At 35.2% G+C, this 14,728-nt stretch overlaps 1 protein-coding gene across 2 annotated transcripts in view; it reads left to right on the top strand.

Moving 5' to 3' along the window:
• The window catches only part of LOC139697746 (transient receptor potential protein-like), a 47,720-nt gene that overhangs the window by 16,322 nt on the left and 16,670 nt on the right, over positions 1–14,728 (top strand). Inside the window, exons 3-11 of one of the 2 annotated variants that reach the window (XM_071596573.1) lie at positions 1,614–1,758; positions 2,287–2,382; positions 4,111–4,253; positions 5,646–5,847; positions 6,315–6,485; positions 8,718–8,952; positions 10,060–10,212; positions 13,346–13,491; positions 14,201–14,307. In XM_071596573.1, the coding sequence (XP_071452674.1) occupies positions 1,614–1,758; positions 2,287–2,382; positions 4,111–4,253; positions 5,646–5,847; positions 6,315–6,485; positions 8,718–8,952; positions 10,060–10,212; positions 13,346–13,491; positions 14,201–14,307 (1,398 nt within the window). The remainder of the gene's footprint in view (positions 1–1,613; positions 1,759–2,286; positions 2,383–4,110; positions 4,254–5,645; positions 5,848–6,314; positions 6,486–8,717; positions 8,953–10,059; positions 10,213–13,345; positions 13,492–14,200; positions 14,308–14,728) is intronic. The other variant, XM_071596574.1, reaches the window with a different exon arrangement.

Consider the following 14,728-nt stretch of genomic DNA (forward strand, 5'->3'; position numbering starts at 1 on the left):
TAGACTTTCCCTTTGGGTATTACTATTGGTTTTAATAAAATTCAAATTAAATATTTCTCAAATATCCGACACTGCGTTTGAATACCTGCCTTCCAACGAGTACAGAATTATTCTATGAAAAAGCGCCTCTCAATCTCTACGTGTGGTGAGATTAGGTTTTGACTGAACCCGATTTTAAACTTTCAGTCGGGTAAAAGTGTTATTAAATAATGTATGTAAAACGACCGCCCCTCATAGGTTTCTAAATCCACCACTGCTTCAAACAGTTAATCATGTTTCTCCCGATAAGCAATTCAGTTTAATTTTTGCCGTTATAAGTGTTGTTATAATGGTTTTCTAAATGTGAATTTTTATTTATTATTGATTTATCAATTCAAATGTTAAATTCAATATGATATGGACTCTATTAATACAACGAACTTCGAGTTCTGGGGATTTTCCATTTATGGTTGATTTCTCTATGATGCGTGCTTAACAACAGGTGGCTAGGTCGCAAACAATAAAGAATATACCTATAGCAGTGAAGATATTGAAAATGATTTGCAGTGACAAACTGGATATAATTATCTAAAAATTATTTCATAGGGTTAACTCTCTTCTTTCCATATCCCTATAATAAATAAAATTAAAATATTTTGTTAACTTTTCGGTATGCTTACTTGCTACGGAATATTCTGCAAGTAACTATAATTTGAAATTAATAACATTTACTGGCAACATATCCATGTATTTTTTATTTATTCTACGAGAAATCTTTTGCATTGATTAACTACGTTGAAGAAATATTTAGAAGTAAAAGAAATGTTTATACCACAATTCCAAAGAATATCTTTAGAACTGTAATACCTATTGCGGACGCAAATAGGACTGGCCCTATTCTTCCTAAACATATGAGATTATGCTAAATGTTTTCAAATTATTTCAATCTAATGTCAGAATTATTCATTTTAATATTATATTAATTAATTTTATTTCATGCTCAACAATGAATAAGGAAATAACATTATTTTAGGTCTTAGCTAAAAGGAGCATAAAAAGGTATTGATTGGAATCATTACTTTGATCAATAAAATACCAAAATTTGAATCCATGCTCTTTGATGGCATTAAAAAACTAGTATAATTGCTGATCTACTTTACCGAACAGAAATTATTCTTTCCATATTTAGATGTATAATCTAAAAAAAAACGATAATTCTTGTAGTTGTGTATTTTATTTTCGATTACAGGAACAGTTGCAAATGGCTGTTGAAATTATACTCATTTTACATGTTCTTGATTGCATTCATACTCATAAACAAATGATTGACATAGATTTTCTTCCAACAAATCAGCTTTAACTTATCATATTATGCGATCTTAAAAGTTGTATTTCATTATCATGTCACCATCATTAATGTAAATTGATTTTCATTATTATTTAAATAATTTAGGCCAGATAAATTGAAATTTAAGCATGTAAAACGGTTCTGTGGCGTGTAAAGTATCCTTTTGAATATATTTTTTTTATAAAAACTATGACATTAAGTTAAACCTAATTATATGCCGCAATACGCAAATATCTTCCGGATATGAAAGCTTACACGAATGGTTGAAAATTTATTTTCCACATAGACTGCTAGAAGAAGCCAAAGATAATCCTGAACTGCTTGACATCAACTGCGTCGATTCCCTCAACCGCTCCGCTCTTATTGCTGCCATTGAAAATGAAAACATAGAACTTCTTCGTATCCTCCTCGAGTATGAAATCAAAGTAAAGGTATGTCCTTGAGTTCTATAAAGTAGTCCCTTCGAGTTATTCTCAAATAAAATGAGAAAATGCATTAAAGGAATGCTTCATTAATGTTTTGCATTGGATACAAAACATTGATGTTACTTAATGCAATAGGTGTCAATGTTGAAACTAGTTTTTTTTTTCTTAAATATTTTCTGGAAGTTTGAATTGATATGTTCCTTATATTTAGAAGTACCCAGAGATGATATAATTTCTAATGATACATTTTAATTAATATATACTTAAGTCTAAACTTACTACTTGAATGACCACCATAGAATCACTATTTATGTTGCAAATATTTTAATAAATTTGCTCATGCCTGTAAAAAGATGGATATTTCATTTTTTTAGAAAATGTATTTTAAAATACGTAAATGTATCTAAAATAAAATTATTAGGTTGAAAATCGATAATTACTTGCTGCAAGAACAAAAAAGCTTGGAAACACATTTAGTAAACATATAGAAGAACATGAAATGCGATTATGATTCATATGTGCTAATTATTTCAGGACTCCCTACTTCATGCTATCAAGGAAGAGTACGTAGAAGCCGTTGAAGTTTTGCTGGAATGGGAGGAAAAGAATCATGAGCCAGGAACACCATACGTGAGTCAAAACAATTTTTTTTATTCATCCGAAGTAATAACAGCTGTGTCAAAAATATCCATGAGTTAAGAATGAATCGGCGATACAAGAACCTACGTACATTTAGATGAAGGTAACGATGTTTCACTGGAGAAGATTAACCATAGAAGAGGTTACTATTTGAGGTACTCAAAGGTGCGTGCTTCACGTTAGTATGCAATGAGTTTCCATGTAAAAAGCAATGTCTGGGTGTGCTGTTTCCAGGAGCTGACCAAAAAATAAATATCGCTATGCTCGTCATCTTCTTCGACTCAAAAGGCCTTTTCCACAAAATATTTGTGCCTCAGGAAGAGAACGTAAAGATTAAGTTTTACATGGAAGTCCTCGAAAGACTGCAGAAAAGAGTGTAACGCGTCAGGAAGGTGAGCTTTGCCAACCGGAGGTTGTATCACGACAACCCGCCCTCAAACACCGCCTTCCTCATGACCCCGAATACCTGGCCAAACGCAAGAATTCAACGCTGCCCCGTTCGCCCTACAACCCCGATGAAACACTGCCAGAACTATTTTTGTTCACATGAATAAAAATGAGCTTGAAAGGCAACCATTTTGGAACGCTGGAAAATAAATAAAGAGGCTGTGATGAGGTGTTTGAACGAGGTCTTCGTCAAATGCCTTCCTGGAAGCGTACCGCGAAAGGCGCTAACATCTGTGTGTCGATGCACAAGGGTGAACTTTTGAAGAATGTTAGTAATTTTGACTTTGATCAGCAGTAATTTTTTCTCGGTTATTGTTGTACTTACTTTCGGGATCGACCCTGCATGCAATGACATGTGGCCAACTTACATTATTTTCCCGGGAAATGTTCTCAAAAGCCTTGATTCCCAGCACAAAACCATGCCAACCCATTCTACATAATACCGCTTTCGTCCGCAGAAAGTCGATAGTGTACGGTAAGTAAAATGCAATATCTGACGTCAATGAAATGTAGAGAAATACGAGGGTAAGTTAATAAATAAGTCGCAAGAAAAGCTTAGAAGTTGTTATAAACATTTCATTGGAAACGCTAGAAACATCCAAAGTACAGTCCCGACTTAGCTATCAGTGGTTTTCTTCTGCTCGGGCCTCTAAAAAATCATTTGAGTGGCCAATGTTTTGAAAATAATTATGCCGTAGTCTAAGACTCGTCGGCTGCGACAGCAAACAAGACTTCTTGGCTGCCGGCTATCAAGGACTTGTAAAGAGATTGGATGTCTAAATCTACACAGTAAATATAGTAATTTATTATATATAAAGCAGAAAAAGAAATGAATTTCAGGACCTTACTTTGATTGTTATTGCCCCTACCTAGTTTTGCAAGTTACTTATTGACTTACCCTCCTGCATTTTCATCGGTGAACTATCGATTTTGCAATGCTTTTAACAACCCATATCCTTACTGTTACGTTACTCTCTCTGGAGTATTGAATTCTATTGTCATAAACTTCCTTTTTTTCCATCACCAGACTCCTAAAATTAAAATAAAATACTTTCATTTCATTGATTCATCAAAATCATTAATTCCGTTAATTAATCAAAAATTACAAAATAAACTCTCAATCAAGGGGAAATTTTTAGTGCGTAATTAAGAGCCATACGTCTATCGACCATATCAATCGAAAAAAATAATTTTTAGTCATGGTTGGATATTTCAAATTATGCTGAACAACTTCATTTTTTAAAGAATAACCGTGTGTCCCATTTCTTTCAGAGTTGGGAGGCCGTGGATCGTTCCGCATCAAACTTCACTCCCGACATTACGCCTCTCATTTTGGCAGCACATATGAACAACTATGAGATCCTCAAGATTCTATTGGACAGAGGTGCTACACTACCAGTCCCTCATGACGTAAGGTACGATACAATTGAAAAGAGAAAGATTAATTTTTTAACAAATCAAACATTAAATATCAACAATTAAGACTTATTCTTGAAAAAAGGCATATTGATAGAAATTTTGAACACTCTTTTGCAATGATAATGGGCATCTTACTCTCTTCTATGCGGAGTGCTACGTAGACTGCTCAAGTGTTTAATCCAAGTCAGTCTAATCTTCCACGCAATAAATATTAAATCTTCTTAAAAATTAATTTTATCTACAATTTTACATTTTTCATGACGTAACGCAAAGACACCGCTTTGAGTTAGGCCTCTATTAAAAGTGAATAGCGAAAGCTTACTTACCAAATTATAACTAATTCTACAAACATTTTTCACAACAGAACACGTGTGCAGCATCAGAAAGTGTTGGGCAAAAAACAAAATTAAAAATATATTCCATTTAAATTTAAAAATCGTTAAATAAACGCAAAAATGTACAATTTTTTTCTAAAATACTGCAAAATTCTAGACCAAATTATATATATATATATATATATATATATATATATATATATATATATATATATATATATATATATATATATATATATATATATATATATATAAGCTTTAGAAGCTTTTGCTTTCTTAACTGTGGTTTTCCTTTCACATGTTTTCTATTTATATTTTTGTGTTCTCCATTGTGTCGTTCATACTGCTCTCGAGAGTGCTTGGCATCGTCGAAATGTACGTATGTATAATGTATGTTTGTTATATACAGATATATATGCATACATATATAAATATATATATATATACATATATATATATATGTAAGGGGTAGAGCGTTGGACCGGAGGCAACCGGGTTCGATTCCCGGGCAAGTCTCTGGGTACCTGCAGCTCCACCCAAGCTATGTGATTTTTCGGGTACTAGATCTTCCTGGGAAATCATAATCGGCACGGGAATCGGCATCGGAATTTACATCAAATTAACACACAATAATATCTTGAAATTTATGTTTAAAAATACTGCGCTTAATAATATTTATTTAATATTTCATGTACTTAATTAGAATCATTAATTGTCTTTGTGCGTTTTTATAAAACCTTCATGCAATGCACGCATGTAACGTAAACTTGTCTATGTTTTAGGATACTAATTTTGAGTTTAACATTTTCGTTACAGTAGCCACTTTGGACAGCCTCTGGAAATGCTAATATCAGACTGTGGTGGGCATTTATTCCTAATCAACTCTCTGATGTTAAACAACAATATTTTCTCTCATATCTCTTCCTTTGATTTTTTTCAAAGTAATGTACAAGCTTTAACATATTTCAATTTAAAACGATGAAGATCGCAAAGAAGAGTTAAGTACTGGCTGTGGTTTAAATTTATTCACCTACATCCCTCCTTGCCACACAGATGCGGTTGTGACGAGTGTGTGTCGTCGAGTGAGACCGATTCCCTGCGACACTCTCAGTCAAGGATCAACGCATACCGAGCCTTGACTAGCCCATCTCTCATATCCCTCTCCAGTCGGGACCCGCTCCTCTCTGCCTTCGAACTCTCCTGGGAACTGCGGCGACTGAGCAGGATGGAAACGGAATTTCGTCTCGAGTACAGTGTAAGGCCTCCTCTCCAGACATCTTTCTCTCTTTAATTCGTGATTAACAAATGTGTAACCATATTCTGCTGGATTGAGTTCATTTTAAAAAATTGGCCATCTCAACAAATGCAAATGGATTTGGAAAGCTAAATAATTTCCTAGATCTGGTTCTTCCTCTACCCTTCACATATATTTCACTACTATGACAGTTATGAATGAGTCGTGAACCACTTGAACTTTCATTCCGAAGAATGCTTTTATCTAATATCAAAGGTGGGCCATAACATCATCATATACGTCTCGTCCCCCAGCATTTACAAGCATGGAGATAGATATTTTAAAAAACTACAGTAACATTCATATGCTTAGTTAAAATTGTCAAACAAGATCCGCAATTTATTCGTGACAAAGTGTACGAGTATCTTTGGTACTTCGTGATCAGCCGTCACGTTGAAATTCTTTAATATGTAAAATATTATTTCTAGGAAATGCGAGCAGCAACACAGACCTTTGCAACTTCCCTTTTGGATCATGCAAGGACGTCGTTTGAGCTTGAAACGATGCTGAACCACAATCCAACCGGTGAGGCATGGGAGCCAGGGGAAAGGCAAACCTTGGAGCGTCTTAAACTGGCTATCAAATACAAGCAGAAGCAGGTGAAGTCCGTTCAAAATTTTGTATATAATTGGTATGAAAACTATAATTTCAAAATTAATTTATGCTAGATAGTTGGTAATTGTAAAATTAAAAGAGGTACCAATGAATGCATGAATCATAAGAGGTATGCATAAATACTTCGAACACTACCGAAAAATGTAATAAATATTTAATCTTTAAGCATTTTTAACAACCCATCTACGTTTAAATAGACAGAGAAAGTCAAATATTTTCAGAAAATAAATTATTGAAACCGCTACAGATGAGAAGAATTAAAATTAACTAATGAGGTATCATTGGACGAATTAATCCCCATTAATCACGGTCTAAATCATTGTTGCCACGTCACTGATATGTTCAGTAAGTTTGTTTATTCAACCAAAGGAATACACCTGGCCGTTGAAATATTTTTCGTTGTTTGGGTACATGAATACACAATCAGGTAGGGTTGACATGAATTGAAAATTTTAATGCATGCAGAACTTCATGCAAAATAAAACGTCCCGTGATAAATAACACAACTCTGTTGTGTTATTTATCACGGGACGGCAACTTGGGAACAGTACTATAAAAGGATGGCTGCAAATATACCGGACGGCGAACTTCAACAAACAATTCTTAAGCGACGAGGTAACTCTCGTTTGGTGCGGCTCCTGTCGCTCCCTCAGAATGTGCTTTTACAATTGTCATCAATACCCAATTTTAACATGGACAGATTGGTGGGATTTATGCGTGCTGAACCTTCCGCATGTATTCGGGCAATATCCCGAATTTCGACAGTGCCGTGTGAAAGATGGCCGCAATACATCAATTTTTCGATGTACTGTGGAAGATTGTTGGCTAGACAAATTCGGGAATTAGCTTTATTTAGTATTTGTAATGGTTTACCAGTGGATATTTTTTTGGCGTGTATTATGTTTTATCGTGTAATGCCGTATGATGTTGGTAAATTGGTTACTATTTTCATTGTAGTTTCGGGGCGTCTGGATTATATTCCATATGCCATTTATTTTGATTTGAAAAGGAATACCATTTGGGATTATAACCGACAACGTTTCACGATGTCTTGGGGACGTGGTTTCCGTCGTCATTATCGTGGCGTTGTCGACTGGGTGGGGGGTCTTCCGGTTTGTAGATAAGGGGAAAATGGGCGGGGCTATTTCCGTACGCGCACTAGAATAACCTATGCGCGTACGGAAATGAAATACTTAGAAAATTTTCACTTCCTTTCAGGACATCGAACGGGTGGGTTGCAGTTTTTCGTAACCCTGAGCGATCCCCAGAAAAGTCTAACTCGTGTTGATGTGTTAGATGTTTTCAGAAGTGATCTTACAAGTTATTGTATATCTAAAGAAAATTCTGAATCATCTAATTCAGTTGATTATCATGTACATTGCTGGTTGAACTTTAACCATAAACTGTGTTGTGCACAAGTCCGTGAATTGATTGAATCATATTTTCCTGGTGTTAATGTTGATGTTCAACCTTGTAGATCTGCGAGATCTTGTTTAAAGTATATCTCGAAGGAGGACACTGGTTTATTAACAAATGTAAGTATTAGTAAATTAAATTTTAATTATCGTTTATTTCATTGGGCTTCTAGTAATGAGAAGTTTTCTTTTTTGCATCCCTTTGTAACGGAACATCATTCACGGTATAAATTTTTGCAATCGTATTTTAATGAATATAAGGCTAATGCGAAGTGTCCTTTAACTTTTAAAAGTGTGGAAGTGACATATTTGGGATGGGCGTACGAGGTTGCGATTTGGTTCAACGAAGCCATAAAAGACTTTTCTCATAAAAGGAGTCAATTGTTTTTATATGGGGATAGTAATTGTGGGAAAACGTCTTACGTTGAACATATTCTTGGTTCACGTAATATGGAATACGTTTTCCTTCCTGATGTAGGTAAATTTGCTTACCAGGATTTGTATCCTGGTTATCATAATGTTGTTTTGTTTGAGGAGTTTGACTGTAAATATCATTGCACGTCTATGTTGAAGCGTTTGTTGGAAGGTAAAGCTTTTATGGCCTCGGTGAAGTGCGGGTTGGCTAGACGAATTGAGTTTAAGGGTCTTGTTATATTCGTTTCTAATTATGACAGTTTTACCGAAGAGGCTCTTCGCAACCGAGTGAGATATGTGGAGGCGACGAGGCCGTACTGGCTTGAGGAGTTTACGAACCTAATTCATCTTCTCGTTATATAATAAAGTATGCTTCCATCCTTACAGTTTGTCGCTCATCCGAACGTGCAGCAACTACTGGCGAAGATATGGTACGACGGTTTGCCTGGGTTTCGAAGAAAGACCATGGCTGCGCAGCTGTTGGAGGTCGGGAAACTTGGAGCCAGCTTCCCCATCAACAGCCTGTGCTCCCAGTTGATGCCAGACTCGGAAAAAGCGAAATTCATGCAGAAGCCTTTCGTCAAATTCATCTCCCATTCCTCTTCATATGCCTTTTTCCTGAGTAAGTGTAGAGGCCAGATCCGCCAAAGGCCCCATCTTCGGTGAGGCCAGTAGTGGATCTAGAAAATCTATAACGGTCAAAAATCTATAATATATCTATCTATGATATATTCACTTTCACCTGAACCAAAATAATTCTATAAAACTTTTTCCTAAAATTAAATTGAATCAGACTAATTCAGAGAGCGCACGCACCCAACTAGATAATTAAATGGTCGGGACGTAACAGGTATTGAAAAGTAATATTGGGCAAGGACGTAAATTCATTAAACTTATTCTTTTTACCATCATTAAAACCAAAATGATTCCCCATACGGTGGCATTTCCCACCTCATATTTGATTGACCCAAGCGTAGAGCTCAAATTCTTTCGCTGACCCTCAGTTCAGGTGTCAATTAGATAACATGAAAGGGTTAATCCATTAACGACATAATTTATTCATATTTTTACCTATTTATGCCTAGTAAATTTAGATTTATTGCTAATATATTTTCTCCACAATTCTTCCCAGGCATGATTAAAAATGCCTTCAAGGTAAGGCAAGTTGACATCGAACAAAATAGTATTACTACTTAAATATTCACGTATAGATTACCCTCTGAAAATAAATTCTGCAAAAATTGTCAACTATGATATATACTTTTATAATAATATGTACTTTTAAAATTAATGGGTATAATTTTACGGTAGAATTTGGCAGTAAAGCTAATGCTGTTACCTTAATATCTAAAAAATACTGAAAATTTTAATATTTTAAGCATATGATCGGTAAAAAATTGCGTGCAACTATTTACAGTTAATACTCAATACAGATTTTAACAAATGATCGCAAATTTTTAGTTATAGCGTAGACAGAAATATCCTGATAAAAATTACTTAATATAAAATAATATTTTTAATACTGCGACATTCCTATGGCTTTTAATACAGTTAATAATAATATTTCGAGTCAATTTAAGCATTTCATCAACATATCCCCTCATATATCAATGCTACTAAGCAATTCTTCCCAATAGTTCTAAAATATAATGACTGAAATTTAGATTTAATCAATTCATTTTACAATGGCTTTCTGCGATTCTGATTGCCAATTTCCCTGTATTTTTAGTGCTGCTGGGCCTTGCTTCTCAACGGGCTGAATATCTGGTGATCGAATGGTTTGGTACCGCATGGATGCAGACAGTTTTGGAGGACTGGAAACGAAGGGAACGTGGCTCATTACCTGGCCTGGTGGAGTGGGCTGTCATGTTATACGTTATCAGTTAGTTTTAAATGATTAAATTAGCTAATTATAAGCCAAAGCACATTCTGAAGTTTAAGCACAAATTGTTATTCAAAATTAGTCAGATATCATTTATATTATTCATTCTACGTCACCATCAATATTTAAATCATAAGGTTGGTTTTCCAATGCCCTCCATTCTTCTCTATTCAGTATCAATTCCTTTGTCCTGTGATAGCTACATGGTTTTACACCGTCTTAATATTTCCTTTTTACCTATCTCTTGTTCTACTGTACGGGATATTCCCTTCTATATTTAATTCTATTACCTTTCTAACTATTTGTGCCTCAAGGTGTTCCCAACTTATGTTTATCTTCACCCTAGAGTTCTCATTATATGGTCCTTTCCTCTTCTAGTATACAATACTTCTTCGATCGTCACTTAGTCTTTCAATATAATCTTCAACGTTCCTCTACAGCACCAAGTTTCATTGGTTCACATTATTCGCTGGCTCACTTTTCCCAAGTTTCATTCCTCTGGTCCGTAGAGTGAATTGTTTCATACGAACATTTTGATGAGGTTCTTCATTGTTTGCAACCTTATGATCTTCGACCATAGTATTGTCCTGTTAATCATGAACGTCTTTTTGGCCGGAGCTTTTTCTCACTTGATTTCGGACCGCAGATGTAGCTTTTGTGGTTCCCACAAGGGGAAACCTCGCCACATTCCGTCTAAAAGGCTCTCTGCAGCTGGAGCTATGAGCGCCTAGAGCCGGCGCTAATGGCGCCGGTGGCGGAACGCCAGGGCGTAGTTCTGATGGATCGATCTGGGCTCGTCTCAAAATTATGGAATTGAATTACCGCATAACTCTCAAGTTCACCATCATGCTTGATCTCTGATTAATACATTCCAAGTTATACTACCACCACCCAGGTAGACGAAGGATTTCACTTTCTTTATTTAGTCTCACTCCTCAAAGTGTGATACTTTCCCCCAGGTTCTGTCTTCCACACAAGAGAGCTTTAGTTTTGTCCTTGATAATATCATATTCACAAAATACTTGGTCCATAGTATTCAGAGTTGCTAGCAGATCCTCTCACGTTTCTGCTTCTACTGTAATGCTATCTGCGAATCAGAACCTGCTAATTTATTCACTATTCGCCATGAATTCTTTGATGCTCAAAATTTGCGCTTCTTTTATTCCTCCTACACTCCTAACACGTACCTTGAGCAGCTTGTTCCATTTGACGTTGTGGAAGGCCAACTCAAAGTCCACAAATGCCACATATCATGGCATGTCTGAACGTAACTTTTTTTCAGGCAGTACCCTCAAGCTTAGCCCCTCTTGTTCCTCGGGGTTTCCTTCCAAATTGGTTTGCCGTGGGACTTTCTTCTACCTTTCCTCTCATTCTTCAGCTAGTTTTCCAAGTGCTTTTGATACGTGAGACATCAGATTTTATTGGAAATGAAAAAAATAACTTTGTGATTCGACTGAAAATTTATTACAAGACGACCCGGTTTTCGACGTCCAACGTCCTCTTAAGGTATCCTGACGTAAAAAGTCGGAATCTCAAATGCTCGCTGATCTGAAGATGACGCTTAACATCGAAACCCGGATCGTCTCGTAATGAATTTTCAATGGAATCACAGAGTTACTATTTTTTAATTTCCAATATGAATCGATTCCATAAAGTTACGCCGGCAACCATCAATTATATCAATCAGATTTGATGTCAGATAATTCTTCGTATTTACTTGTTCTAAGTTCATTCGGTATTGTAAAAATCAAAGTCTCATTGAATCTATCTGGTAGCTTCTCTCTGCTGTAGCTTAATTTGTGGGGGGCTCATTCTAAAAAGGGTATCCTTTACTTTGGACCCGAATACCTTGATTAATTCTCCGTTTATTTCAGTGACTTCTAGTGGCTTGTTTCTTCAGGTCCTTCACGGCTCTGTCGAATTCACTTTTCAGTATCTCTGGGCCGCGTTTTCTTTCTTCTATCCCGATTTCGTCTTCATCTTGAAATGGTTTGGGCCCTTGGTAAAGTTTTATATCTAACCCTTCATCACTATTTACTACCTTCATCTCTCACTATTATATTTACATTATTATATAGGACGCTGTGAAATTTTGTTTTCCTTCTTCCGAATTTTCTGTTCCCCGGTTCATTAACCGTTTCCCTTCTAATGTTGCCTTTGATTCCATCGCTCTAGCTTTTTACTGACTCTTTGTTGACCTTATTGCGCTCTTGCATGGCTTGGATTAGTAACTTTTTATAATTTTTTTTTGTTCCTTCTATTTTTCTATAGATAGAACAACATCTGCCTTTTTCGTTTTTCCTCCAAAAACTTTGGGTTCCACTTCCTGTGCCACTTTCCCCATCTTTTTATATAGCATTCAAATGATATACACACTAGGTTGTGATTACTATTTATATCTTGATTTTTCTCGCTACATAATTCTGTTAGTCTTTCTCCTGCAGCGTTTTGTTTCGCCACGCTGCTTCCCTTTCGGCCATTTTTGATCTCAGCGTTCCTGTCTCCCATCGCAATTAGGTTCTCCTTTCCTTTTACTTCTCACCTATTTGTCCGCATATTTCTTATATTTCTTCTTCTGAATGCCTGGAAGTTGGTATAACCACTTCCACTTGCACTCCCTGACGTAATTATCAGAATTTTCTCATTGAATTTGAAAACGTGACTCCACGGTGAAAATTGATCATGGTATATGGAGTAGAAAAGTTAATTATTTCATCACGTAAATATTGACCTAAAAGGGGATGAACGCGGGGATAAAAGCTTTTCTTTTTGTAATATTCCTCATTTTCTATGTCAAACAATGCTTTTAATTTGCCTATTTTTCTCTAACCACTTTGAATGCATTAGAAGTAAATTGTGAATAAAATCAACAGTGACGTCATGATCAATTATATGCGCGTATACAAAATTAAATAATTTCTTCATCTAGTCCATTGGCATGAATGTGGGTCATATCATTGTTTTTTATATTTGCCTCGAAAATATATGACTACATGAGTAAAGCATTATTCCTAATATACTTCCATTGTATAGGAATACCAAGACTAAATAGGCATAATATTAAAAGCCAAAATCCAACCTCCGTAGATAGTATCCGTATATTAAGCAAATATTCTCCTTCTATTATTTTTAGGCTTAATATGGAGTGAAGTTACAACTCTATGGCAAGATGGGTTACTGGAATACATATCGGACCTTTGGAACATTGTGGATTGGATAACAAATATATTTTATACCATATGGATTATGTTGAGAGCTGTATCATGGTTCATAGCATTGGTAAGGAAATATGTGTTAGAGAACGAATCCATACGGTCCAAATTTCTGAGCAACGATTTAAATTGCAATTGTAATACTACTCATTTATAGATCAATTACATGCAAAGGCCTGAGTTTCGTTGAAAATTAAATGCATAACTAGTTTACTAAAATTGATTTGACTATAAACTCAGTAAAATGGCGTGACTGTGTTAAATTCAGTGAATAGAGGGGTACGATCAAAATTTTCATGAGAATGAGGCTCTTTATTCACTATTATTTCAAATTTTATTCGACCTATTGAGAAAATTAAAATGTGTGATTTTCGATGAAAAAAAGATTGCGTAAATTATTACGTCATGAGTACATGGAATATGATTCTCATTAGTCTCGTGGCACACTACCGTAAGAACATGGTAAACTTATTCCTCTCTGTATAAAAAAGGCTTTAAAGGTGATCTAATAATCAATACATGTACATAAAATGAACATTTTGGTGAATTATTAGGGGTTTAGCAAAACATCATATTCTTTGGAGAATTTTTACTGCCTTTTTATTTTCATTCATATCAATTAAGCCTTTCACTCATCAAAACACATTATTCGTGTGTTGCAGCTCACTATTACAATAAAAACAGTCAAAAATTTTCATGGAAGTCGGAGTGGTTTCACCCACCTTAACACTACGCTAACAAGTATATATAATTTGCGAACTTTTTTCGTTTTGTAGAGGGAATATTGGAAAGGGGGTAACCCTTGGTATCCCAGAGAAGAATGGGATCCCTTTGATCCAATGTTACTTTCAGAGGGCGCTTTTGCAGCTGGCATGATCTTCAGGTGAGACATTTTGCTTATTTTTGGGTAAATAAGGGCTGGGTATTTCTTAGAACATTTTAATTAGATGTTACTTATTTTTTACTAGAGTTCAAAAATATTTTTTTTATTTTTGTATAACTCTTTTGTATTTTAAAAAATAATTTTTAAAAGTGTTCTCTGCGTCATTCTTACCCTAATACAAGCTAATACCCTAATACAAAGAATTTCTGACACCACGTGTAAAACTGGACTCATTTTGTCCTTTAAGTCACCATTGCCTCGGGTATCACCTCCAACCTAAGTTTCCAGAGCATCGATCTAATCAAATATTCGGTCTAATTGAATCTTTTCCTAATTGAAGATTGAAAAGGGTAATTTTTTCTTAATCATAATACTCTCTATTCTAAACTCTGATACGATTTAATTATCTGTAGTAAAAAAG

This window comes from Hetaerina americana, unplaced genomic scaffold (assembly GCF_022747635.1).
Source record: "Hetaerina americana unplaced genomic scaffold, ioHetAmer1.1.p SCAF_8, whole genome shotgun sequence".
Taxonomy (NCBI): Eukaryota; Metazoa; Arthropoda; class Insecta; order Odonata; family Calopterygidae; genus Hetaerina; species Hetaerina americana.